Here is a 27,065-nt window from a genome sequence, read left to right as displayed (position 1 = left end):
CCCGGAAGCCTCGCTTGGTCTTCGCTTGCGGGTAAGGGATGAGAGGTGGGAGTGCTGCGCGGACCTTGGTGAATAACTGCCCAGAGTTCCGCTCCCGGGCGGCGCAAGTTGGAAGAACTCAGGTTAGATCTCTTACAAGGGTGGGACGGGACTCTGCAGGCAACGGGATCTCCACCCTCTCCCGCTCCCAGGCCTCCCTCTCCGGGGCCTGCAGTTGGCCCATCCGGAGGCTGGGGTCCTTGGCCCCTCTCGAGTAGGATTGAGGCCCTTGTCCTGCTCCTTTCTCTCCAGGCGAGGTCCCACTCAGGTTGCTGCCACCGATACCCTCCTCCTGGAGCTTGAGTTGGAAGCAGAGAAGTGTGTAGTCTCGTTGATGGCAGGGCTATTTCCTAAAGTAGCAAAGTGCTTTAGCATCTATTCCGCCTTCTTTGAGCTCCCAAACCTTGGGAGGCAAGTAGGGCAGACAGAATATCTGTTCGCTTGCATTGTGCATATGGAGAACTCACTCTTCCAAGGCAGCATGGCTCCCTAAAAGTTAGAACTGGGATTCACACCCAGGTCTAGCTTCCACAGGGTTGCACAAATTCGTGGGGAGAGCGTTTGGAAATAGAGAAGAAACTGCAAATATATAAAGGAGAGCTAGCATTTCTGAGTGCATACTTCATGCTAGGCATTATGCTGAGTTCTTTCTGTACTTATTTATTCCTTATAAGGAGTATAGGAAGCTTATATTGTTGTTGTTTCTGGTTTAGGAACTTGAGGCTCAGAGATGATAAATGACTTGTCCAGTATTAATAATTTAGTAGACATCTCCCAGGTCTCTTTCATCTCTCTGATTCTCCCAACATTATAGAATTAACTTCTTTTCTAATCAAACTGAACTTTTCAGATGTTGACTTTTCAGGAAATGAGATTCCTGAAATTTTTCTTGGTCTCTTCGCCCTTTGCCCATTGTCTTATTTCTTAAAAGCAGCATCCTGTTTAGAAATTTGTAGTTCCATAAATTCAGCTGTGACTCTTACTCCACAATTTTTCTCTTTCCAAGAGGAACTTAAAGATCCTGTTGCTGAGTGTGGAATTAATGGATCCAGGTTAAAGGACTGGCCAGAAAAACTGCTAGTTTTTACATCATAGATCGACCCTCTTTAGTTCTCTTTGCAAAACTTACCTAAGTTTCTGTCTTTTTTTTCTCTCCAGGAAAACAGCTATCATCTTGTGCCAAGATGTCGGGAATTGGAAATAAAAGAGCAGCTGGAGAGCCTGGCACATCTGTGCCTCCGGAGAAGAAGACAGCTGTTGAAGACTCAGGGACCACGGTGGAAACAATTAAGCTCGGGGGTGTCTCTTCAACGGTATGTGGAAACAATGCTGTGAGACCTTCTTCTGTCAGTGGCAACCTGAAAGTAATAATTTATGGAAGCCTTCTCGAGTAAGGGAAATTGATTTGAAAGGAAGAGGGAAATAAAACAGCCAGAAGTAGAGGAAATGATGCATTGCTCATTTCTGAAGAAGAAATATATTGACATTTGATCTTTATTTTTAAAGGTATGTTTATATTCTCTGAAGAGTCTGGTTCCTGATACAGCATTGAGGTATTTAGCATTATAGGTCTTTAGCAGTGAGGGAGCTATACACTGATTTTTCATTCACTGAAAGCTTAGGTGCCAGGTACTAAGAAGCAATGTAGCAAAATCACTGAGAGAGTTTCTTCTTATTTCCTTGTCTGTAAAATGTAATTATAGTACCTAACTCACTGGGTTTTTGAGAGGATGAAATGAAAGTGTTCCTGTTAAGGAATATTACCTTTAACATGGTAATGTACTATTAATAGTTTTTATTGGGCTAGATATTGTGGCTATAATGGTGAATAAAATAGATATTGTCCTTGCTGTTATGGAGTTGACAGTTTTATTAGACTGTTATACACCAACAGCTTATAGTAATGTTATATGTCCTTTAGACATCAGAAGCTCACTATAATAGGTCAGGAGTCTGTATTTTGGAGCTCAGCCATGGTGATATGGCATAAAAATGCTTCACATTTGTATAGCCTACAAAACCACATCTACTCTTTGAAATTGAGGATCAGAGAGAATAATAGGAACATTCAGAGTAAATTGTTGATAAGTATCATTTCTGAAGTTGTCTGGGGTTCATCAGCCTCCTGTTGCCAGGAGATGATTTTTGTCTTGGCACTGTCTCACGTCATGCATCCCAAGGACATTTATTCATTCAATAATAAATATATGTTGAGAATCTGTTATTTGCCAGACACTGTGCTTTACCCTAAGGACAGCCCCTGGACTTCAGTTTGTAGGTTGGCACTGAGAAGGGAACAGACTGTCATAATCGAGTGGGAAATGTGCTCTTCACAGGGATAACCACATGTGCTAAGGGAAGCACCGAACACACGTCCCATTTTGGACTTTATCCAGAAGGCCGTGAGGAGCTACTGGAAGGTTTTAAGCAGGGGAGTAACATGCTCTGACTTAGGTTTGTAGAATAGACTGTAGGGGAGCAAGGGTTGTAAGCAGGAGTTCAGCTAGCAGAATTCTTCCCTCATTCCTTCTCCCTCTCCTCCCTCCCACTCTCCCACTCTAAGGGTGGGGAGCTGGGGCATGTATCCACTGATCTCTGCCCCAGTTGGTTGAAGGTTGCCCTTGAAGGCAATAACTCCTCCTGTGCACTTTGAGGTTGCTGTAGTAAACAAACTGAGATTGTGGAGCAAAAAACTGAGACTGCAAGGTATGCTTGAAGTGGGACACTGGTAGGGTGATTGGAGCTGTCCACCGGAGGTGTGCTGAAGTCTGGAAGGCTGACAGATCGTGGCATGGGGCGCAAAAGTGTCTGCTACATGTAGGAGGCTGTTGCCGTAATCTTGAGGGATCACGGTGGCTTGGGCCATTGTGGAAGTAGTGTCAACAAGATTTGCTTGTGGATTGGGTGAAGTATATGAGAGGAAGGAGGCATGATGACCCCAGGATTTTGGAAGTATGGAGTTTTCACTAACTGAGCTAGGGAGGGGTATGAGAGGAGCAGATTTCTGGGAGCTGTGGGGGATGAATCATGAGTTTGAAACTGGACATATGAGTTTGAGGTATTTATTAGACCTGTGAGTGGATAGGTAGTTGGATGAGATGATCTGCAGTCTGTGGAGAGATCTGGGCTAAAGCTGTACATTTGATAATCATTATTTTATTTTTTATTTTTTTTGCGGTACGCGGGCCTCTCACTGCTGTGGCATCTCCCATTGCAGAGCACAGGCTCCGGACGCGCAGGCTCAGCAGCCATGGTTCACGGGCCCAGCCGCTCTGCGGCATGTGGGATCTTCCCGGACCGGGGCACGAACCCGTGTCCCCTGCATCGGTAGGCGGACTCTCAACCACTGCGCCACCAGCGAAGCCCAATAATCATTATTTTTTGAATGGTATTTAAATCCATGAGACTATAGGCTTTCCCATAAGGAATGAGCATAGATAAAGAAGTCTGAGAACAGGGCCCTGGAGCACTGCAACCCTTCACGTCAAGGAGATGAGAAGAGACTAATTGAAGAGAGGCCATTGAAGTAGGAGGAGAATAAGAGAGAGTGGGGTCCCAGAAGTCAAAAGAAGAAAGTGTTTCAAGAAGGAGTTGATCAGGTGCTCCTGATGGGTGGAGCAAGGGGAGGACTGAGACTTTAGATTTAGCCTTAGAAATTTCACTGGAGACTTGACAAGAACTGTGTTGGTGGAGTGGCGGCAATGGCAGCCTGACTGCAGTGAACGTAAGAGAATATGAGAGGAGGGGAATTAGGGAAAAGAGGGCAGAGATGTTGCTTTGGAGGAGTATAGATGTAAAGTAGAACAAAGAAAATGGGGCCTTAGCCAGAGGGAAATGTGGGGTTGAGGGAAGGTTTTCTTAATTTGTTTTTTAAAGTAGGAGATATTACAGCATTTTTATTTATTGATGAAATGATTTGCTAGAGAGGATAAAGTTGATGATGTAGCAGGAAAAGAAGACAGTTACTGGTGTGATGTCCTTGAATAGAAGAATGTAATGTGATGCACAAGTGGCAGAATGGGCCTTAACTATGAGAGGGACGGTTTATCGACAAGAAGGAAGGCAAGGGATGTGGGTTCAGATGTAAGCAGGGCAGTAGTGAGGGTTGTGGGAGATGGATGTGGACATGCTCTTCTGGTTGCTTCTGTTTTTTTCTCAGTGAAATCAGAAGCAAGACTCATCCTGAGAGTGAGGATGGGGGAGGAAGTTTTGGAGGTGCGAAGAGACAGGAGAAGGTAGGAAGTAGTCATCTTGAAGAGAGAATGGACTAGAGAGAGGGAGTAGGGCTGCTGGGCAGCACTGAGGACCTACCTGAGTCTGTGAGCATGAGTTTAAAGTGAGGCCAGTCAGCATGGTGCTTTATTTTTTCTAGTCACATTTAGCTTCATGGATGTAGGTAGAAAGTTGGATGTTACCAGGATTGGGGTTTTTAGCAGGCAAATATGGAGCAGGGGAGGAGAAGGTTATAAAACAGTGTGACTGGTCATGGAATTTAAGTTTGATAAGGAAGTGAGGAAGTGAGAGGGGTGAAAGACATAGGTTCAGGACGAAGGTATAGGACCAGTGGATTGTATAATTGATCCTGGAGGAGTTGAAGAATTGTTGGAGTTGATAAACTAGAGAGAGTGAGCTGGAAAAACAGGTGGTAATTGTAGAGAATGGGTTGTTTGAAATGGAGTTTATAGAGAACATCCAGGTGCAGCTAAGCAAGAATAGGAATAACTGGGAGTTTGGTGACTGAGGGAGGTAAAGGACAAGATCATTGGAGGAGAGGAGGTCAGGATACAGGATCTGAGATACAGGAATGATCATCTATATGGGAATTGAAATCAGTAAGAAGTACAACATGAGTAGTATTGGAGAGAGTGATGACAAGCCAGGTGCTAAATCTTCAGGAAATGTGGGGAAGTGAGCTGGGCATTTGTAGGTGAGTGCAGCAAGGCATGGTGGCAAGTGGTCCAGACCAATGGCATGAGCTGCAAACCTCGGAGGATTTAGGGAGCAAAGTGGATAATGGCTTAGTGGCAGTGGAGAACAAGGAGGACACCCACCTGCCTCCAGGCACAGGGCTTCAAAGTGTGTGGGAGAGAAACAGCCATCACTGGAGAAGCCTGCAGGGAAACAGTGTTCTTATCCAGGTTTCAGGTGGAGCAAAGAAGGGGAAGGTGATGCTCAGAAAAGAGGTTAAATATATTGTTTATTAATAGTATTCATAAACTGGTACAGTTGGGAAGCTGTTGACTGTTTTGGTGTATCAAGACTGTTTAACCAAATGGAAGAGAGAAAATAAAAGTGAAACAAGAAATTGGTGCTCTAATAAATGGTTCTTACTTTAAAATATTCATTAATTTCTAAGTAAAGTAAAACTGTAATCCTTTCGACATGCTGTTTCTTTGTCTGAGGTTCTCCCTCCCTCCCCCCCACCCCCCATCCCCCCACCAGCTTTTCTTAGAGAGAGGTTAAAGATACTGAGAGGGGTACACAATTACTGATGGAGTGACGTTTTTGCAGAAACAGAAGAGAATGGGATCCTCAGCACAAGTTGAGGTTTTAAGAATATGGGCATAAGTTGGTAAGTTGTGTGGATGGGTTTAGGAGATGGGAAATTGAAGAACTTTCCATCTGATGGTTTCTGTTTTCTCTTTAAAACGGAGGCCAAGTCACCTGCTTAGTGTGATGTGAGAGGAGACAGGGTTTGGTAGTTTGACGTTGCCTCAGTGTAGAATAGGAGCTAGATCACTTGATCCAGAAATAAACATTTCCGGACAAATGATAAGGTCTGCTCAGGTTAGAATTCATTTTATAAAGGCACCAGTCTCCCTGGTTTAATGACCTTATCTAGAAGTCTCAGCATACTGGGTATAGGAATGGAATAGTCTAATACGTGGATTAATTCAGATTGGGGTTTGTTTGCAGAGGTAGAATAAAAAGATTAAAGGCAGAGAACTTGAGGAGCCTGATAGGCAGGAGTTTGAAGGAATGTATTATAGGGTATAGTCTAGGTATAGAAGGTAGTGGAGACAGAGGAGAAAGGAGAAAATTCAAAATTTTGGAGATCCAGATGAAGACTGGTATATTGAGATAAGAGCATGAGCTATCTGGAAAGATGGTTTTATTCAGAGAATGGAAAGTTGGAATTTAAGATTTCAGATGTGACACAGTTCCAGATAATGACAAAAGTCTAGGATGTGGCTTTTGAAATGTCTGGCTGAAGCACAGTGAAGGAAGTAATCATTGGAGTTAAGGAATTCAAAATGCTGACAGTGTAGATGCTAGAGGATTTGATGGTTTGTCCACACAGGTACATGTCCACATGTATACTGAAGTCACCAGATGTGTTGACGGGGACTGGGATACAGAAGGACCTGGTTGTCAAAGTCTTGAATAAATGACGGGCAGTGGTTAGGAGATAGCTGATTGATTGGGGTAGAGGGTGATCTAGCTGGGGGGTGGAGCCTCACAGTAGCAGTATTTTGTGGAGGTACATGTGACTAGGACAGTGAGCTGGGTGAAGTCAAGGTTCTAGTGTATTTGTGTGTGTCATTCTTTCCTCCCATCATCACAGACCTTTACCTTTATTTATTTCTTCTCCTACTTCTTATCCCATTATTTGCTGTAAGATTTGGTTAATAAATAGCTTTATTCATAGGAACTAAGTAATGCACGTATTAGCCCCTGTTGAATTTAACCACTGATTTGTCTAATTTCTTTATGGAGATTAATAAGACTGGTTTCCTGGGGCAGGAGGAGTTAGATATTCGAACACTGCAAGCCAAAAATCGCAAACTGGCAGAAATGCTAGATCAACGGCAAGCCATTGAAGATGAACTCCGTGAGCACATTGAAAAACTGGAACGAAGACAGGCCACCGATGATGCCTCACTATTGATCGTCAACCGGTACTGGAGTCAGGTAGCTAGCTTGTTAATGTACTCAGGTTTTTATCTGAGCATTGTAGTTCTCCTTAGCAGTCTCTTTATTTCCAAAGTTGTATCCTTTTGTATTTTCGTAACTGTACCTTCCCTCCTCCAGTTTGATGAAAACATCCGTATCATCCTTAAACGTTATGATCTGGAGCAGGGTTTGGGAGACCTACTCACAGAAAGAAAAGCCCTTGTTGTGCCTGAGCCGGAACCAGACTCTGATAGCAATCAGGAACGGAAAGATGACCGAGAGAGAGGTGAGCGTTGGTGGCGGATTTGACACTTCATGCTTTCTGGGTGTTTGAAGTAGAGCTTCGCTTTGAGGCTCTCCATTTGAGGGGAAAAAATAGATTTTGATATTTCCAGTTTTATAATTTTAGGGGCTTCTTTTTTCCCCCTGTGTCCTCAGGGGAAGGGCAAGAGCCAGCTTTCTCTTTCCTTGCTACTTTGGCCAGCAGTTCCAGTGAAGAGATGGAATCTCAGCTGCAGGAGCGCGTGGAGTCCTCCCGCCGAGCTGTGTCCCAGATTGTGACTGTCTATGATAAACTGCAAGAAAAAGTAGAGCTCTTATCACGGAAGCTGAACAGTGGAGGTGAGGCAAAAACCAGGAGACTGGAAGCAGAGGGGGAGAAATAGGAACTCACCTTTGTATGCTAGTTTGTAGTTTTCAGACTTAAATATTTATTTTTAATTAAATTTCTTGGAGTCAGTATTAATATGTCCTTGTTTTTTGTTTTTCTGTTATCTCTGATATTTTCAGAAAGAGTTGACGCAGGCTTTAGAATTGTTAGATTTCAGTGTTTAAAAAGATAAAACAAAATATTATAGGGATGGAAAAGTGTCTATTTGAAATAAAAGTATTATTTTATGTTACTAATTAGATTTAATGCAAAAACATATTTGTTCAGTGTAGTTAAGTATTTGTGTAGTTAGGTTGCATCTTTTTTTTTTTTTTAAATTAATTTATTTTTGGCTGTGTTGGGTCTTCGTTGCTGCACGCGGGCTTTCTCTAGTTGCGGCAAGCGGGGGCTACTCTTCATTGTGGTACGCGGACTTCTCATTGCGGTGGCTTCTCTTGTTGCGGAGCACAGGCTCTGGATGCGCGGGCTTTAGTAGCTGTGGCACGCAGGCTAAGTAGTTGTGACGCATGGGCTCTCGAGCGCAGGCTCAGTTGTTGTGGTGCACGGGCTTAGTTGCTCCGCAGCATGTGGGATCTTCCCGGACCAGGGCTCGAACCCGTGTCCCCTGCATTGGCAGGCGGATTCTTAACCACTGCGCCACCAGGGAAGTCCAGGTTGCATCTTCTTAAGTGCCCTGATTTCATGCTTTAAATAATAATCCTGGTCTAGTTGTAATATCTTAATTTCTCTGATTTTCATTAAGATGTTTAACCTTTCATTTCTGAAAGAAATATGTCGAATGCAATGGAGGTTGAACCATTGGCTGGGAAAATAAGAATTTTCTTACTCTGTAATTTTGTTTTTTAAGATACTTGGGCTAAATTATCAATAGAATTAAAAGAAGAGACATATTAAAGACTTGTGAATATTTTGTGGGCAGAGGTTTCCTTTGCTTTTCCAATAGGGTGTTTGTGTATTTCTGTATTTTATTATTTGGATAACAGATACTTGTTTTAAGATATACAAATCAGAAATCACATAAAGTACACTACACAAGTCCTTCCATCTTACTTTCCAAAGACAGCCATTGTAAACAATACTATTCGTGTCCTCCCAGACTTTTGTGTTCATATATTACATCTACTTGTGTGTTCCCAGCTAAGCTATGTCTCTTGGTGCAGTGCCTTGCCTCACTCTTCTTTGTTTCTCCATTTTCTAGCACTGTTTCTGGTGTCTAGTGGGTGCTTACATAATGGTGAATGAATGGCTATAAATCTTCCCTGTCACCTAATGTAAACCGAGCTGTGTTACTTCTTTCTCCCTTGGCTCCACTTGAATAGTTAGAAGGTATTATTAAACGTTAGTAATATGCTACATGGATATACCATATGCATTATGGTTTATACCATATGCATTATGGTTTATACAGTTTGCATGGTATACCAGATAATATGCTATATGCAGAGGCTATGTCGTTATGAAACTTGATTTTATAAATGAATATCAATTAAAGGAATTGCTGTATTTAAAAAGGAACTGGGCTTCCCTGGTGGCGCAGTGGTTGAGAGTCTGCCTGCCGATGCAGGGGACATGGGTTTGTGCCCTGGTCCGGGAAGATCCCATATGCTGTGGAGCAGCTAGGCCCGTGAGCCATGGCCGCTGAACCTGCCCGTCCAGAGCCTGTGCTCCGCAAAGGGAGAGGCCACAATAGTGAGGCCCGCGTACCGCAAAAAAAAAAAAAAAAAAAAGGAACTAAAATGAGTAGCGCATTCAACAGTACTTTAAAATTACTCTTTTTGATGGCATGCATTTTAAGGTAGGATTTAAGTTAAAAAATAAAAACATTCGCAGTGGTTGAGAGTCTGCCTGCCGATGCAGGGGACATGGGTTTGTGCCCTGGTCCGGGAAGATCCCATATGCTGTGGAGCAGCTAGGCCCGTGAGCCATGGCCGCTGAACCTGCCCGTCCAGAGCCTGTGCTCCGCAAAGGGAGAGGCCACAATAGTGAGGCCCGCGTACCGCAAAAAAAAAAAAAAAAAAAAGGAACTAAAATGAGTAGCGCATTCAACAGTACTTTAAAATTACTCTTTTTGATGGCATGCATTTTAAGGTAGGATTTAAGTTAAAAAATAAAAACATTCATTACAAGTTACAAACTGCTAAGCTATTATTTATAACATAAAAGGCAATTGCCATTGATAAGCTGAACATTCTAAGAGATAAAGGTGTATAAAGTATGAATTGTAGCATCAACTGTAACTTTTGGCAGTTCATTTTTTTCCTCATGTTTATTTGGTCCTTGATTCAAAAGAATTACATTTATCAGCTTGTTTATTGATTCACTAAATATTTATTGAGCTCTTACTGTATTCTGGGCCTTATTCTCAATATTTTAAGATATTAAGAGGGCTAAAATTCAGCCTCTAGTTCTTAGCTTGGGTTATGAATCAGAATCACTTTGAGAGTTTTCAGAGCATACTCTTTTTTGGCCCTGCCCATGTTTATTCTTATTTAGTAGGTATAGGATGGGTCCTAGGTATCTAATTTTAGAGGTTCCACAAGTGATTCTGATGGGTAATCTTGGTTGAGAACCATGAAAGCCACCGCATGACCAACCTGTATTATGTTTCTAAGAGTGGTGTCAATTTTACTTCCTGATAACTGTCTCTAGGGGCAGTATATAACCCGAGAGTATGTGGTTTCATTTACTAACATTCGGATTTCCGCTACAGTATTTGTGACTCTGATTTTAAACATACTAATTTGGTATGGTAAGTTCTGTACATTTACTACCTTCTTTGTAAATAATACTGCACACTTTGGTTTTGTTTGTTTTGTTTTGTTTTTTTAACATCTTTATTGGGGTATAATTGCTTTACAATGGTGTGTTAGTTTCTGCTTTATAACAGAGTGAATCAGTTATACATATACATATGTCCCCATATCTCTTCCCTCTTGCGTCTCCCTCCCTCCCTCCCTATCCCACCCCTCTAGGTGGTCACAAAGCACTGAGCTGATCTCCCTGTGCTATGCAGCCGCTTCCCACTAGCTATCTATTTTACGTTTGGTAGTGTATATATGTCCATGCCACTCTCTCACTTTGTCCCAGCTTACCCTTCCCCCTCCCCATATCCTCAAGTCCATTCTCTAGTAGGTCTGTGTCTTTATTCCCGTCTTGCCCCTAGGTTCTTCATGCCTTTTTTTTTTTTACGCTTTGGTTTTTGAGCCTCAGGAGTGCCTCTGGCATAGTATACCAGAATATGATAAGTAATTCTATGCTCTTGTCTTTATTCTTCATGATTTTATAGGTGCTCATTTGAACAAGGAAATTACTGCTCCCTGCCCCGCGCTTCCCTTCTCTCCCAACAGAGAGATGCTTCATGTTGGTGTCAGTGAATAATAGGAATTTGTGACAGCCTTAGAAAATAGAATTTTATTGCTATTAAGTCTGACATTGATTAGAGATACTTCTGTCTTGTCTACAATTCTAAAATGCAGTTTTTTTGGGTGATTGTATCTTATCTGAATAAAGTTAAAGGACCTCTCCTTTTCTTTTCTCAAGGCATTTTAATTTTATAGAAAGGGATGGGCATTAGGTGACCTTGCCTCTGTGTCTACCTCTACAGAAGCACAAAGTTGACTTATTTCCTTAAGCAAGTGCTTTAACGAAGGACTAAGCCCTCTAAGCAAGCCTGGGTTCTTAATCTGTCATGTGAAGATGATAAAAACCAGCCTACTTCTTGAAGTTTTCAGGAAAATAAAGTGATATAGCACATTAATGCTTTGGTGGGATACACAGTTGTAAAATCTGACACTATAGATGCTAAACTAAAGTACAGTTCTTCTCCCTCAGATAATCTGATAGTGGAGGAAGCAGTGCAGGAGCTGAATTCCTTCCTTGCACAAGAGGACATGAGGCTACAAGAATTGACAGACCTCCTTCAGGAGAAGCATTGCACCATGTCTCAGGAGGTACTTGACCAGAAAGGAGATGGCAGTTTCCAGTGGCCTGTGGCAGACATTGACTCAGAATACTAAGTGCTTCAAACATCATCTTACTCTAGAAAGCCTGTTTTTATACTGAAGAGCATACAGGGCAGGTTAAAGCAACCAGCTCTGAGAAATCAAAATCCGAGTAAAGGTTAAGGGAAGGAAATAATTGAACATTTCTCCTTGACTCTGCCTCTGTTTAAGTGGACATTTTAGGATCTTAGTTTTTAGGAAGAATTACCATCACGGAGATTTGCCAAACAACACACCAAACCCCCAAATATTAAATTACTCCAAATATAAAAGACCATGTACAATGTTACTGAGGAATAGGTTGGTAGAAATTTATCTGAGAATGGAGCAGTAGGAAATACTGCATTTATGATGACCTACGAACTTGAGGAATGTGGGTTTTCAATCCAAACTTGGACACAAATAGTGCCATGACCAAACTATGTCAAGATTTGGGTGTTTGTTTATAGTATAAAATGATTGAGACAATGTGCTGATAAGCCTTCTGCTGAAATTTGACCTACCTTAGTTTGACCACCCAACTCTTATGCTTATTGGTAAGTTAATAGTTAACGGTTTACTTAGTGCCTAGCACTTAAGTACTTTACGAATATTATCTCTCATGGTCAAATAACTCTCATCTTACTGCTAAGGAAACAAATTCAAAGAAATTGATGACTGGTCTGAGGGCACGCAGCCAGAAAGTGATTGAACTGTGATTTGGATGTAGGTCTGTTTAACTTCAAAGCCTATGTTCTTCATTATGCCTTCTTTCCTAAACTCCAGTGCCAAGGTGCATGCTGGGCTGGTTGCCTGGGAATCCTTTGGGAGGTTTATTAATACTTCTCATCAACCTTCAAAGGGGTTAGAGTATAGTGGTGCTTATAAAGAAATTGGAGTGTAGTAAAAAAATCAGTATAACTTTCTGTCATGTTTTAAGGCATAAGCTAGGTGCTACCAAGATGAAAAGGTCTTCCTTTACCAGCCCTTTCCCAAATCTCATTTAGCATTACTAAGCTGGAGAGACATATTGCTCTGCTCAGCTGAGCTGATATCCAAGATGGCTCTCACGGCTGGTTGTTTTTTTGTTTTGTTTTCTCTTGTTTTTTGGGTTTTATTGGCCATGGCACGTGGCTTGTGGGATCTCAGTTCCTTGACCAGGGATTGAACCTGGGCCACGGCAGTGAAAGCACTGAATCCTAACCACTGGGCCACTAGGGAACTCCCAACTCATGGGTGGCTGTTGATGCTGCCTGTCAGCTAAGAGCTCATCTTAGTTGTCCACTGGAGTGTCGCCTCTCCAACATGGAAGTTTCAGGGTAGTTGGACTTCTTACATGGCAGCTGACTTCTTCCAGAGAATGAGTGTTTCAAGAATATCAGGCAGAACCTGCATGGCCTTTCAGACATAGCCTTGAAGTTATGTAGCATCATTTCCACTGGGTCACCAAAGTTGACCCAGATTTAAGAGGAGGGGACAGTGACCTCACCTTTTGTTGGGAGGACTGTCAAAGAATTTTGGGGCCATATTTAAAAACCAACACAAAAAATACGTGTAGATTAATGTGACCATGTAACAGTTTTATAATTAAAGTATTAAATAGCATTAGCTGTGTATATCTCCTAAATAAGCAGAGAACAACATAGATTTTTGTATCTTTATAGCATCTGATTCTAGATTGCCCTGGGCTCAGCTTGAAAAAGAGAATGGAAGTTTTCCTTCCATTCTCTTTGGATTATCATTTGTTGGAATATGGGAAGGGAAAGTAGAGGGTAAAGATAGCTGTCTTTTCTAAATAAAAATTTGAATTTTTATCTCCTAAAATATTTGTCTGGTAAAATCAAGGATGTTACCTTTTGTCTCTTAAAAAACATATTTTCTGATGGGTTTGTGGTCTATATAGGGAAATGGTGCTTCTCAGAGGTAGAAAAATTATTGAATCTTAAGTAGTCTTTTCTTTGTGAGAGTTCTTATAGACTTGTACAGTTTTCATGATTGTGACTTACCCAGAACTGTTAAACCTGTGATTTCAGTTTTATACTCATGTGTTGGGAAGAGGGTGAAGTAGCTTTTACTTAAATCTTTTCTTTAATGACACATAAGCAAGGGTTAATTTTGTGGGATTTGGGATATAAGGCATTCCTTTTCTAACTTGGTCTTTTTTTTGCTGTATTTTTCTGAACACCTGTGTTTGGGATGTAGTTTGCCAAGTTGCAGAGTAAAGTGGAGACAGCTGAGTCACGAGTATCTGTCCTGGAGTCCATGATTGATGACCTGCAGTGGGATATTGACAAAATTCGAAAGAGGGAACAGCGACTCAATCGACACTTAGTGGAAGTCCTAGAACGGGCAAGTGCTGTTTTATTCATAGGTTGAAGACTAGAATCATTTTAAGGAGTCTACTCAGAAAGGATGGACTTGGGTAGTAGTACTTGGAGAAAAAATGGACTTCTTTGAAAGTGCTTTGGTTATCAGACTAAAATTTTAGGGTCTCTCACTAAAGAATCTTTGTCTTCTCCATAGGTGAATTCAAAAGGTTATAAAGTATACGGTGCAGGGAGCAGTCTCTATGGCGGCACAATCACTATCAATGCCCGGAAGGTAAAATCGCGACTCCCTGAGGGTGTGTTTTTTTGACCTGGTGTCAGGTATTGTGTTAGGTACTTAGGATTGTGTTCACAAGTTCACAAGTGACAACGTGGGGTTTTGCTAGAAGAGTGGATCAGTGGAGCTGGAAGCTTAGGAATGGGAATGATTTAGAAATTCCTTTTCTTTACTCTCATTTTGCTATTTCCTGCTTTTCTCCAGTTTGAGGAAATGAACGCGGAGCTTGAGGAGAACAAAGAGTTGGCTCAGAACCGTCACTGTGAGCTGGATAAACTTCGGCAAGACTTTGAGGAGGTCACTACACAAAATGAAAAGCTGAAGGTAGGAGACACAACTCTGAGGGGCAGTGAAATGAAACTTTTTGCTGATCAACTCACATATGTGTTGTGAACCGTCATAATTTATTACGGAAAAGAAAAATGTAAGTTTTGTTGCTATATCCATTTATTTAGTTATATATATACTTAATATTGGTATCCTGCCTTTTCTGAAAAGGATTTAAAGCAACCTACAAAAATACATTGGCTGAATCAAAGTGCACTAACTTAAGAATTGTTGAGAAAAATTGAGGAGTAGGGTGAACTAGGGCGAGGATCCAAAGTGGGTTTTAAAAATGGGGCTTGTATATAAGATACATGCAAGAAGCATGTAGCTACAGTACGTAGGCCACTCCCATGTCAGTAATTGCCAAATGTGGGCCACAGAATTTGCCTCTGCAGTTTCTAACTGCCAAAACAGAGAAAGAAACATGGTCAGTGATCCTGTTGGTTTTCAAACCTGCCCATTAGAATTTTCTCTCCCTGGTTCCTGGGGGGGAAGAAAGTAGATTCCGAAAGTCTTCCCACCCCTCTTTCAGTCACAACCACCCATCTTTTTTAATTTGATTTGTTTCTAGGTAAATATATGAATAAAGATGTTTGAACTGAAAAAAAAAAAAAGAAGAAGAACAAAAACAACCTGAGTTGAATCAGTTGAAGTGTTTGGGTAATTAAAGTAAACAGTTACTTAGGAGAAGCATAAGTATTTTTGACACAATAACAAAAATATTTTTCTCTGTGACTGTCAAAGAGAACAAGTTAGTAGCTAGGGTCCTCAACTATGTTCTTAAAATAAGTATCCTGACAAATTTCATAGTGTTCTTCTCTGTCCCTAGATCTGACAGATTTCATAGGGCTCTTCTAGTGTCCTTGGATCTAGGTTGACACATAATGTAAAACATGTATCAATTAAAAGAATCCTTGGGTGGAAGAATACAGGTACCAGGTACCACCTCTTGGAGGGTCTAATTTAAGTTATGATAGATTTTATGTAACTAGAGGAATAGGTAGATAGATTTCATAAAGTTTGTCTCAGTTGCACAAGACGTCAGAGAGTTTAAGATTTTATTTCCAGGCTAGCATCTTAGATTCTGCTTCTGACTTTTCTTTACTTTGGGCCCTCCTAAGGTGGAATTGCGGAGTGCTGTGGAGGAAGTGGTCAAGGAGACTCCAGAATATCGCTGCATGCAGTCACAGTTCTCTGTCCTGTACAACGAAAGCCTGCAGTTGAAAGCCCACTTGGATGAGGCTCGGACCCTGCTTCATGGCACCAGGGGGACCCACCAACGCCAAGTTGAGCTCATTGAGGTAACAGCCTAGCTTTGTCTTCTGTATATAAGCTTTCTCCCTCATAAATTTTATAATTTTACTCTCTTATGCTCAATCTTTTATTCATTCAGCAAACATTTATAGAGTGGCTGTAGGTCTTTACTCTGCTAGATGGTGGGCATCCTGCCATCAGAGATATTACAGTCTAGTGGGGAGAACAGAATCCAGTAGAATGCAGTGTGCTGCAATAGAGCATATCCAAAAGGTGCAGTGTTAAAGGAGACAGAACATCTGATTTGACTGTGGAGCCGTCCTGATTCCACTTGCCGAAGTGCAGTATGACTCTTAAGGATAAATACAAGTTTACTGGTAGGTAAAAATAGGAGAAGGGCATTCCCAGCAGTGAGAACAGCAGATGTAAAAAAAATAATTTATGGAGTCTTATGTGCATTGCGGAGAATAGTGTATAGAAGCTGTATCACTGCTTACAAGCCATTATATCATATAATGGCATATGTAAATAATTTTTTTAAGGCAGAAACTTTCATTCATGTGTTCACTGCTGTATTTTCCATTGCCTTTAAGGTTATGTTTATAGTAGTTTGTCGTTTACTGTATGTCTCCCAAAAAGTTGAGTATATCTTACTTTACTGTTTATATACTGTTTTATTCTTTAGTTCTCCAACCAAATTGTAATATTCTCAGAGTTAGGAGCCATTTCCTATATTTCTTGAGTCTCCTGCTAGTTCTCAGCTCAGTGTTTTGTAGCTGTTTGGTGCTCATCAAGTATTGATTGAACTGGAACTTTTCAGAGTAATCCCTCTTTTCTTGATATTTTTTCTTTTTCTTCTTAGATCCATATAGATCAAGGATCTATATACATAGATAAGGATCTTGATCCTTATAGATCAAATTTAGGAAACAGTAATAGAATATGATGACATGTCCACATCTTGATAAGAATTTTTTATTGGTTCCCTTTTCTGTGTGTAGCGAGATGAGGTTAGTCTTCATAAGAAGCTGAGGACCGAAGTGATCCAGCTAGAAGATACCCTGGCCCAGGTCCGCAAGGAGTATGAAATGCTGAGGATAGAATTTGAGCAGACCCTTGCTGCCAATGAACAAGCAGGTACAGTTACTCTGGCTCCACCCTGTAGTTCGTCTGCTGCACATGCCTTCCTTGAAAGACACAGCGTGGTCACCAGGGTTTGTTAGGGAGCTCAGAAGTCCTAAAGAACCTTAATTCAAATCCTGTCATTCATTTTGGTTTACAGCCTGGGTGCTTGTTTTTTAACTCAGATTGGCCAGTTTTGTTTTCATCTTCTGAGAAGGAATCTTCCTTTTGTCAATTCTCCCTGTTTCTCAGAGGTCCCTCATGTGTTCTACACTTTCTCTCCTTGTGCCTTTGCCCTTGTCACAGTTCTTCCTGACATTGCTATTGCTGTATTTAAGGCCCCATAAACCGGGAGATGCGCCACCTCATCAGTAGCCTCCAGAATCACAATCACCAGCTGAAAGGGGAGGTCCTAAGGTATAAGCGGAAACTGAGAGAAGCCCAGTCTGACCTGAACAAGGTAACCAGGAGGAGGAGAATAAGTATTATTTTCTGTTAAGTTTGCAAAGCTGTCTTGGGGTGAGGAGAGTGGTGTGGTCACCGTAAGTGTGGGTGCTGCTTTCCTTTCTCTGCCCTCCCAGACACGGCTGCGCAGTGGAAGTGCCCTCCTGCAGTCTCAGTCCAGTACTGAGGACCCTAAGGACGAGCCTGCAGAGCTAAAACAAGATCCTGAGGACTTGTCTGCCCCGTCCACCGCATCGAAGGCATCTCAGGAGGAAGTCAACGAAATTAAGTCCAAACGCGATGAGGAAGAGCGAGAACGAGAAAGGAGGGAGAAAGAGAGGGAGCGAGAAAGAGAGCGGGAGAAGGAAAAGGAGAGAGAACGAGAGAAACAGAAACTAAAAGAGTCAGAAAAAGAGAGAGATTCTGCTAAGGATAAAGAGAAAGGGAAACATGATGATGGACGGAAAAAGGAAGCAGAAATTATCAAACAATTGAAGATTGAACTCAAGTAAGAGCAATGTTTAGAGTAACTGTTTCTGACTCAAAAGCTAAGGTTTGGACATCGTGCATGAAATGTTTGAATGATGACGTGGCTTATTCAATAATTGTAATGTATCAGGTGTAACTAAATGTACAATTAATGTGGTCTCAATTCTTGATCAAGTGTACAACTTCAGTGGCCTGCGTGGCTATTGTATAGTCTGGTTCAGTGATCAGGTCTCAGTAAACCCCATTGTTGTAGCCTTATTCTTCATGAATCCAAATTAAGGAAAAGGATGTCATGATTGAGGTAACACTCATGAGAGTTATTGGAAATAAATACTGCTGTTTACTAGATTTGGGCAAATTGTTGGCATTAATTATAATTTAAATTACAGTAGGTAGAATATGTATCGCTATAACTTGAACAATATTGATCTCTTTGCCTGACAGTTAAGTAGTCTGTGTATATATCAGATCATTTTAAGAGATTTCTAGGAGGTTTACTCCTACAGGCATTGAAACGGTAAGACAGACCTTTAAGTCAAGAAACACTGCCATAATCTCACATATTGCCGCTTCTCATCCTGCTCAGCCATACCTTTTCTGATAGAACTGGTTCCTTCTTGCTCCGCATTGGTCATGGTCGAGCCTTTATTGATGTTTGGATTTAAGGGACTACTGTGCTCAAAACATTTGAACTCCTTTGGTATATAAAAAGATAGTTAAGAGATTCGAAAATTTAGTAAGATAAAGTTTTAGCCTTTAGCTAATGGTTAATCACTCAATTGTCAAATCTAGGATTAGCAGCATATTTTAAACTTTGAATTTTCTCCCATTTTTTCTCTCTTCCTCTTGCTCTCCTTAAGGCAATTTTTTTTTCCCTCCCAGTGTGGTATCAGAATCATTTGGGTGACTTACTTAAAAATACATTCCTGGACTCTATTCCAGACCTACAGAGTCTCAGTCTCTAAGAGTGGTGCCCCAGAACTTTGCCTATTTAACAAGTGCCATAAGTGTTTATTTTATAACTATGTTGGAGAACTTGGTCTGACGGGAGAAATGAGTCTTTTATACAACTTTTCTATACTTTCTGAGTGTATCCAGAAATCTCTTGATAGTCTGTGCAAAAGTTTTGTCTTTTAGATGTGTTATATAAAGTGTAAAATAGAACTGTTGTAGAATATTTTGCATAATTCAAAATTCCCTTGCTCTGATGCCCTTTGTTTTCTCATTACACCATTCCCCTCTACCACCCTCATCATAGGAAGGCACAGGAGAGCCAAAAGGAGATGAAACTATTGCTAGATATGTACCGTTCTGCCCCAAAGGAACAGAGAGACAAGGTTCAGCTAATGGCAGCTGAGAAGAAGTCTAAGGGAGAGGTAATCTAATCTGCTATTACCTGTCATTCTGGTCAAAATCTTCCATTTGTGGGATTTTCCTTCACACTTCTGAAGGCTGTAGTTTCTTTAAAGTTAGCATTTAAGACTTAGCAACGTTGTCTTCCCTTTCAAAGACCATCTAATATAGAGACTTCCAGATTTTCCACTAGGTGGTAAGGTATATCAGAATTACGGGGAATAGGAGTAACCTTTTCAAACTTTTTGTTCCCCTTTGTGCCATATAAATCATTGTCATACTGATTTTCTTTTTCTGGTTACTTTTGGGAAGAATGCCTTATTCTTTTAAAATTGGGAGCCTAGGGAAAAAAAAGGGTGAGAACTATTCTAAAGAAAAGTACATTTGCACTCCTCAAAAATGCTGCTTGCAGAAGCGTGTGATGTTGGAATGGAGTGATGTTAAAGCAGGGTTGTGATGTGGTGCACTAGTGTATCATTTGTCTCCTTCCATAATCCTATAAAGGTTCTTTTGGTGTTATGGGCCCTCCATCGGTGCACAGTATTAATTGATTTTTGAAATTGTATTATAGCTTTTTTGTTTTTCTTTTTGTGTGATTTCTTTCCTCCTGTAGTTGGAAGATTTAAGGCAAAGACTCAAAGATCTGGAGGATAAGGAGAAAAAAGAGAACAAGAAAATGGCTGATGAAGATGCCCTGAGGAAGATCCGGGCAGTAGAGGAGCAGATAGAATACCTGCAGAAGAAGCTGGCCATGGCCAAGCAGGTGGGCATACTTTCTTTATTTAATGAGCTTTTAAAGTAAATTTTACTTGATAAGTAAGTTATTGACAGTGAAATTTGCCCTGTCATTCCAGTCTTTTTTTTTTTGGTTAATATTTTTTTCTCCTATATGTTTGTTTTTACATTGAAGTCTCTCATCCTTCAGTTACTTTGTTTTGTGTATTTGTGAGGAAGGAAATTTACTTCTATTTTCAAATGGATAGCCAGTTATTCAAAAACTGTTTCTTGAGGGATGTATCATTTCTCTGCTGATCTGCAATCAGGAATGTAATGAATATAAAATTTTATAAAAAGATATAAAATTTTATACACATTATGATTATAAATACATGAAACCAAGAAAAACATGTTCCCCAAATAGGTTACAAATAAATAACCAATATGTCAACTGTAGTGGTTTCTGGATCATAGAACTATAGAGACTTGTCCCCTTCTCATAAGGAACATATATTTCTTTATTTTTAAGTCCCAATGAATTTTATTAACTTTTGATAATAAAGATACCAAAAATGGTTGGAAAAACCATATAGGTACATAAATAAAGTAAAGTACACATGGGTATTTAATATGTGCAAAAGATATAGTTTTAAATCAGCAAGAAAAAGGAAGACGATTAAATGTGGTGGGCAAAAACAAAATAATTTTGGAAAAAAGTTAGAGATATATTTGAACCCTCTACACTAAGATAATTTCCAAATGGAACATATGTATAATTTTAAAGAAATCCGTAAAAGAACCAGAAGAAAACAGATAAATTTCTTTTTAAATTTGAAGTGGAGAAGACCTTTCTAACTATTAATAAAAGTCTAAAAAATATGAAAGATAAGATTGATAATTTTGACTTATGAAAAAAACCACACAAAACTTCTACATGGCAGCAAAGCCAAAGGGTAAATGAGAAACCTGGAAAAAATATTTCTAACTCTTATCATGAAAGGGCTTATCTTTCTAATATATATTAAAAAATCCCCAAAAAATGATAGGGAAGAAAACTCAAAAGCCCAATAGAAGAATAGACAAAAGATGTTAATAATTCATAGAAAGACAAATGGCTCTTAAACGTATGAAAAGATGCTCAGTGTAATTTATAATAAGACAAATGTAAATTAAAACTATTTTGACATTCACTTTTTCACCTATCAGATTGTTATGAAACAGATGTTTTCAGAGTTGAAAAGTCTGTAGATTCAAGTCAGTATTATAATTGTGGAAAAGTATGAGAAAATGTGAGGTTTTATGATAGAAATTTTCTTAACCAACTCCTACTTGATCAGTTTGCTAGATTATGGTGTGTATAATTTTAGTCTGCTTTAGCTGACCTCAAATATGGATCAATTAATGAGCATCAGACCAACAATCAATGCCAATGGCTTCAGATTCCTAGGGCTAACCTAGTGACAAAACTAATCTTCTTAAAACTGTCTTCTCTGTCACTAGGTTATTTCCATAACAACAGTAGGAAAGTTTAGTTTCTGTGTGCATTTCTTTGGAGTTAGAAGATTCTATTAAAATGAAGGTTCTTCTTTCTTATTTTAGGAGGAAGAAGCTCTCCTCTCTGAGATGGACGTCACAGGCCAGGCCTTTGAGGACATGCAGGAGCAAAATATCCGTTTGATGCAGCAGTTGAGGGAGAAGGATGATGCAAATTTCAAGCTCATGTCAGAACGTATCAAGTCCAATCAGATCCATAAGCTGCTGAAAGAAGAGAAGGAGGAGCTGGCAGACCAGGTTTTGACTCTGAAGACTCAGGTAACTAGAATGAAAAAAGCTTTCCAGAATCCTGTTGAAATAGGGTGCTTTCTACATGAAGATACAAGTAAAAAAATGATTATTGTGGCATTTTTTGTAATAGGAAAATCTCCCCAAAACTAATGTACGTGATTAGGGTACTGGTAAATAAATTATACATCCCTACAGAGGAGTACAGTGCAGCTGTTTAAACAAAAGTGGATCTGCTAATAAGGAAAAATGTTTAAATATATCATTAAGGGATTCATCTGTTTATCCCTTTTGTGTTAAAAATGTATATATCTTTGTGTGCACGTGCTGTGTATCTTAAAAATTTCTGGAAGCCTGCATGAGAAGCTGTAAGAGTGGTTACCTGATTACGTCTGAACGTTGGGATGAGAGAATAACCATAGTCTTGCATGTAATTTGAAGGGTTCATGGATAAAATCAGTAATAGTTCGAGTTTTCTAACAGATTCTCTTTTGTGGGCCTGTGGATTAACAGAGCCTAGTCAGTTTTTTGTTTTTTTCCTTCCTGTTTGTGTTAAAATGTGATTTCCTTCTTCTAAGGTTGATGCCCAGTTACAGGTAGTGAGGAAACTGGAAGAGAAGGAGCATCTGTTACAAAGCAACATTGGCACAGGGGAGAAGGAGCTGGGTCTTAGGACCCAAGCCTTAGAGATGAATAAACGCAAGGTATGATCAATTACTCTGTGGTCTAAAGTGACAGTTAGTCTTCAGAGGAACAAATAAGTTTAACACTGATGAAATTACACGTTCACTTTATTCCTTGGGCTTGGTAACATTTTGTCTCACTGGAAATAAGTGGTGATAAGATAATGTTGTTCATACATCCTTCATAGGCAATGGAGGCAGCCCAGCTTGCAGATGACCTCAAAGCACAGTTGGAGTTGGCTCAGAAGAAGCTACATGATTTTCAGGATGAGATTGTGGAGAACAGTGTCACCAAAGAAAAAGATATGTTCAATTTCAAACGGGCCCAGGTCAGTTGTTTTTTCTTCACTTTTTGCCTTTTAGGTATTTTTTTGAGCTCTAAGATGACCTATGTTACAAAAGAGTCATTGATCTATCGTATCAGTATGTCATTTCCTATTTAACTGTAAGTTCCTTGAGTGAAGAAATGGAGTCTGTTTTCTTCACTGAAAACTATCCCCAAAGCCTATCATGGTGCCTGCCACCTAATGGGCATGAAATAAATACTTATTTATTTAAATGAATGAGTTAGTGAAATCGTAAAGAAGTAGCAGCAAAAAAAACACTAGAGAATTTTAAAGTTCTTCTTTAAATTCTTCTACAATTTTTCTATTTTTTGCACGCCAACTGTTTCTCATGATGCCTTTCTATACTTATCTATAAATCTGTAAATTTTGATCCAATCTGTCTTCAGCTTAAAAACTAATTGCCTTAAAATAAGGTGGCCTGTCAAGTTTTCATCTTTTTTCTTTTTTTAAAATTTAATCCCTCTAAACTTAGACTGGAGTTTCGCAGAACTGAACTGACAGTAGTTAGATGCAACTGAAGTTTGGTGATATGATTATGGTTGCCTGTTCCGAAAAAAAAGAAAATAGCTTGTCATTTGCAATTCTCTACATTCCTAAAATATAGTTAGGCATGAAAGGACAGAAAGTCCTTTCTTTCTGCAACAGAAAGTTCAGGTTGGAGCAATTAATTTTTCTCAGAAATGACAGATCTGGGGGAGTGTGTAATGGGTATGCTATCCCACCACAGGAGGACATCTCTAGACTTCGAAGGAAGCTGGAGACCACAAAGAAACCAGACAATGTACCCAAATGTGATGAGATCCTGATGGAGGAGATTAAGGATTACAAGGTTAGAAAAACTGCCTCAGTGATTTGTGTGTGTTTTTTTGTTTTGGCCTACAGTGGCCTACTAACAGATTAGGATAATAAATACTGAACCTCTTTACTTGAAGGTAACAGAGAATGGTTTATTATGTGTGTGTGTGGGGGGGGTGTGCGGTGCTATTACTGTCTTAGTGCTTAGTGGATTTTTTGCTTATATATAAGAGCCATTTGGGTCATAAACCTTTATGGTTGCTCTGACTCTGATTTCTTTTTTTTCTAGGCACGCCTGACCTGTCCGTGTTGCAACATGCGTAAAAAGGATGCTGTACTTACCAAGTGTTTTCATGTTTTCTGCTTTGAGTGTGTGAAGACCCGCTATGACACCCGCCAGCGCAAATGTCCCAAGTGTAATGCTGCTTTTGGTGCCAATGATTTCCATCGCATCTACATTGGTTAATCCAAGCCAAGAGAAGAAGAGAGGCAGGCTGGACAGGCACTTAGTCATTAACCACCAAACCTCTACCTCTTCTCTCCTTGACTGTCACCCACAGGGCAGTTTGTCCATCAACCAATCCCCTTCCCTTCACAGACTTTACGTCCAGGTTCTCCTCACTAATACCTAGGTGACTTCGGGAGGAAAGGACTGGTAATGCAAGTCTTGGGTTTTAGAATGAATTAGAAACAACTTTTATTTGTCTTCCCTACCAGCTTTGTGTATTTCCTGCTTTTAGACTTTTCAACATCTTCAGGCTTACTGTATAATCTTGGATTGTCCGTTCCTCCTGAAGAAGTCAAAATGGTATTTTTGACACAGAGAAAGAAACGAAGAGTAGAGACACATGGCTACTTGCAGTGGGCGGTGATCTTTTAGAAGTAAGCTGTCTGCAGGCATAAACAGTACTTGATTTGGGCAGTAAACTTTTTGTAAACTTGGATTATAAAATGGTATCATCATGCTACTTATTCCTGGATAGTTTGAAGCCTTAATGAAATTTATGTCCAGGATGATTCAATCCATTTCCTGTTCACTAGCTAAGTAATTTGTTAAGGTCAGCTGGCCTCCTTGTTACAGTTATTTAAGTTTTGAATGTTCTACTCATTGATGCCTTTAAATTTCTCGAGACCAGAATAATTTCAAATACTATAGCCCCTTTTATCTTATAACGAAATCAAGATTGGAGAGGATGGGGCACAGGACTGAGATGGTGAAGAGATCTTCTGGGTACTCTGGGATCTCGATACAGGGAGGCCTTGGTGAGCTATGAATTACTCTCATCTGCCTCTCCACAGGGGTTGTTGTGACTCCTGTTTTCCAAAAGATTCTCTGTAATATTTCTCCACAAGCTTCAATTTATATACTCCACAAGCTTCAATTAAAGCAGGATTCAGTTTGCTTTTGTGTTCACGTTTTCCTTTGAAATTTTTCTATTTGTCAGTATTAGTTGATTTTATACCTGCTGTTTTAGAATTGAATTCTCTCTCTTTTTTTTTTTTTTTTTTTTTTTTGCGATACGTGGGCTTCTCACTGTTGTGGCCTCTCCCGTTGAGGAGCACAGGCTCCGGACGCGCAGGCTCAGCGGCCATGGCTCACGGGCCCAGCCGCTCCGCGGCATGTGGGATCTTCCCAGACCGGGGCACGAACCCGTGTCCCCTGCATCGGCAGGTGAACTCTCAACCACTGCGCCACCAGGGAAGCCCTAGAATTGAATTCTCTTGAACAGAAATAATCAACTTAGATTAAGGGGCTAACTCTGTTTAAGGTATTTATTTCTCTGATTAATTGAAGCACTTTTCTCCCAGTTGTTTTATTGAATCTGTTCTGGGGAGAGATTATGCCTAAAATATAATGGTTTATTTGACTATTTAGTTCTCTCTCATAGTTCGCTATGGGGGTAAGAGATTGTGATTTGTTTTCCAGAGGGTATCAGACTGCCTGGCACTTTAGTTTTAGAGTTCTTGAAGTATAAGATTTATAGTAACCAGAAAACCAGAGGTTTTCTATATCTCTGGTAAGGGGTTGTGTAAAATGGATCCCTTCTTGATCACTACCTGTCCTAGAAGATGGGTAAGGACAAATTGCGTGTCCTTTTGTGGTCACTACCTGTAATTAGAAGGACTTGGAATGGGTTCTACAGAGTCATGTGGAATGGGTTAATGAGTCTAAGTGAGAAACCTTACAGTGTCATCAAAGAGGTCATGGGCCTCTCGATCCCCCACCCCCCTACCCAACACACACACAGAGCCATAAGGGGGTCTGGCCCTGCTTCAGGATTCACGGTGCCTTTGCATTCATTAATAGGGCACTTTCCCCTTACTGTTCTCTTCTTATAAGGCAAGCATGAGCATAAGTTTGTTGTGAGGGCAAACAGACTATTTGGGCAGCTAGTGGTTTGGGTTTGGATATTAATTGTTTATGACACTTGGCTAGGAAAGCCAGCTGCCCAGCATCAGGGGACCCTGGAGCCTGTGGAATGTTGTGGAAGAAACCAGGAGTCCAATGGGAAGCTGGATTTAGGGGAAGTTCCTCTAGCTGGAGCGAGCAGGGAGCCCCTAGTCCCAACTAGCTTCAGGTCCAGGCAATACAGGAGGAGCTCTTAAAGTCATTTTTAGATAACGACCAAAAACGGTGGTGACTTGGTGCACTCCGGCTTCTCATTAGAGAAGAGGTCAATGAATGGGCTTCAGGAATACCCACAAATGGTATACGAAATTTTGTTTGTGTGTGCTTACGTTAGTCATAGCTTTTTTCAGATCCTTAAAGAATCAAACTTTCTTAAAGGAATTTTGAAACTTAACAAATACCAAAAAAGTTAAGAATCACTGCCCTAGATCCATAAGAGATTTTTTTGAGGATTTCTTTAAAGTAATGCCTATAAATGCCAGTTTCAAAGATTATCGTAGAAGTACTAGAGTCTCTCTTTCTCTCTCTTTTTTTTTAAACATTTCAGGTCTTGTTGAGATGGTCTCTCATTCTTTTTTCTTTAGTTGTTACCTTGGAAATTATCTTGGCAATTTGGACGAAAATCAGGGTTGATGTGCTCTAAGGCATATATCTTAACTGCATGGCTTAGCTTTTACCTTCTTACCTACTCTAGGGATCTTTTTCAAAGGTCTTTGGCTGTTTCTGCTAGCGATTGCATTCTCATATGAATTTACAGTGGGATTTCTTGGTTTGTTCTTTTTTTAAAAAAAAATATTTATTTATTTACTTGGCTGTGTCGGGTCTTAGTTGTGGCATGAGGGTTCTTGGTTGCGGCATGCATGTGGGATCTAGTTCCCTGACCAGGAATCAAACCCGGGTCCCCTGCATTGGGAGCGTGGAGTCTTATCCACTGCACCACCAGGGAAGTCCCTAGGACTACGTTTTATTCCCTTGTTTAATGAGAGTTCCCATAGCATTTTGTTCTGGCGTAGAATTGAACCAAAAGGATCTTAGATTTCTTCTTGCTCACCCAACCCGTTTATGCATTTGTGGAGTGCTTATTGTGATTCCAGGCACTATGCTAAACGTATTTCTCACGAAGTCAGACTTGGGTGAGTATGGCCCAGCTGCTTA

General features: G+C 40.3%; 1 protein-coding gene across 2 annotated transcripts; it reads left to right on the top strand.

Moving 5' to 3' along the window:
- RNF20 (ring finger protein 20) lies at positions 1–24,903 on the top strand. Of its 2 annotated transcripts, none has more exons than XM_007119550.3 (20): positions 1–122; positions 1,198–1,352; positions 6,784–6,951; positions 7,072–7,219; positions 7,372–7,554; positions 11,435–11,553; positions 13,786–13,932; positions 14,107–14,184; positions 14,392–14,511; positions 15,636–15,815; positions 16,770–16,905; positions 17,229–17,350; positions 17,472–17,842; positions 19,082–19,199; positions 19,790–19,939; positions 21,493–21,705; positions 22,254–22,379; positions 22,547–22,687; positions 23,433–23,534; positions 23,790–24,903. In XM_007119550.3, exons 2-20 carry the CDS (start codon positions 1,224–1,226, stop codon positions 23,964–23,966), a joined length of 2,928 nt encoding a protein of 975 aa, XP_007119612.1. In that variant the 5' UTR covers positions 1–122; positions 1,198–1,223; the 3' UTR covers positions 23,967–24,903. The 2 variants fall into 2 exon arrangements, with proteins under 2 accessions (XP_007119612.1, XP_007119611.1); XM_007119549.4 differs by having other exon boundaries at positions 6,757–6,951.
- The last annotated feature ends 2,162 nt before the right edge of the window (positions 24,904–27,065 follow it).

This window comes from Physeter macrocephalus, chromosome 9 (assembly GCF_002837175.3).
Source record: "Physeter macrocephalus isolate SW-GA chromosome 9, ASM283717v5, whole genome shotgun sequence".
Taxonomy (NCBI): Eukaryota; Metazoa; Chordata; class Mammalia; order Artiodactyla; family Physeteridae; genus Physeter; species Physeter macrocephalus.
The sequence above is the reverse complement of the archived record's forward strand: the minus strand, read 5'-3'. Positions and strand labels throughout refer to the sequence as shown.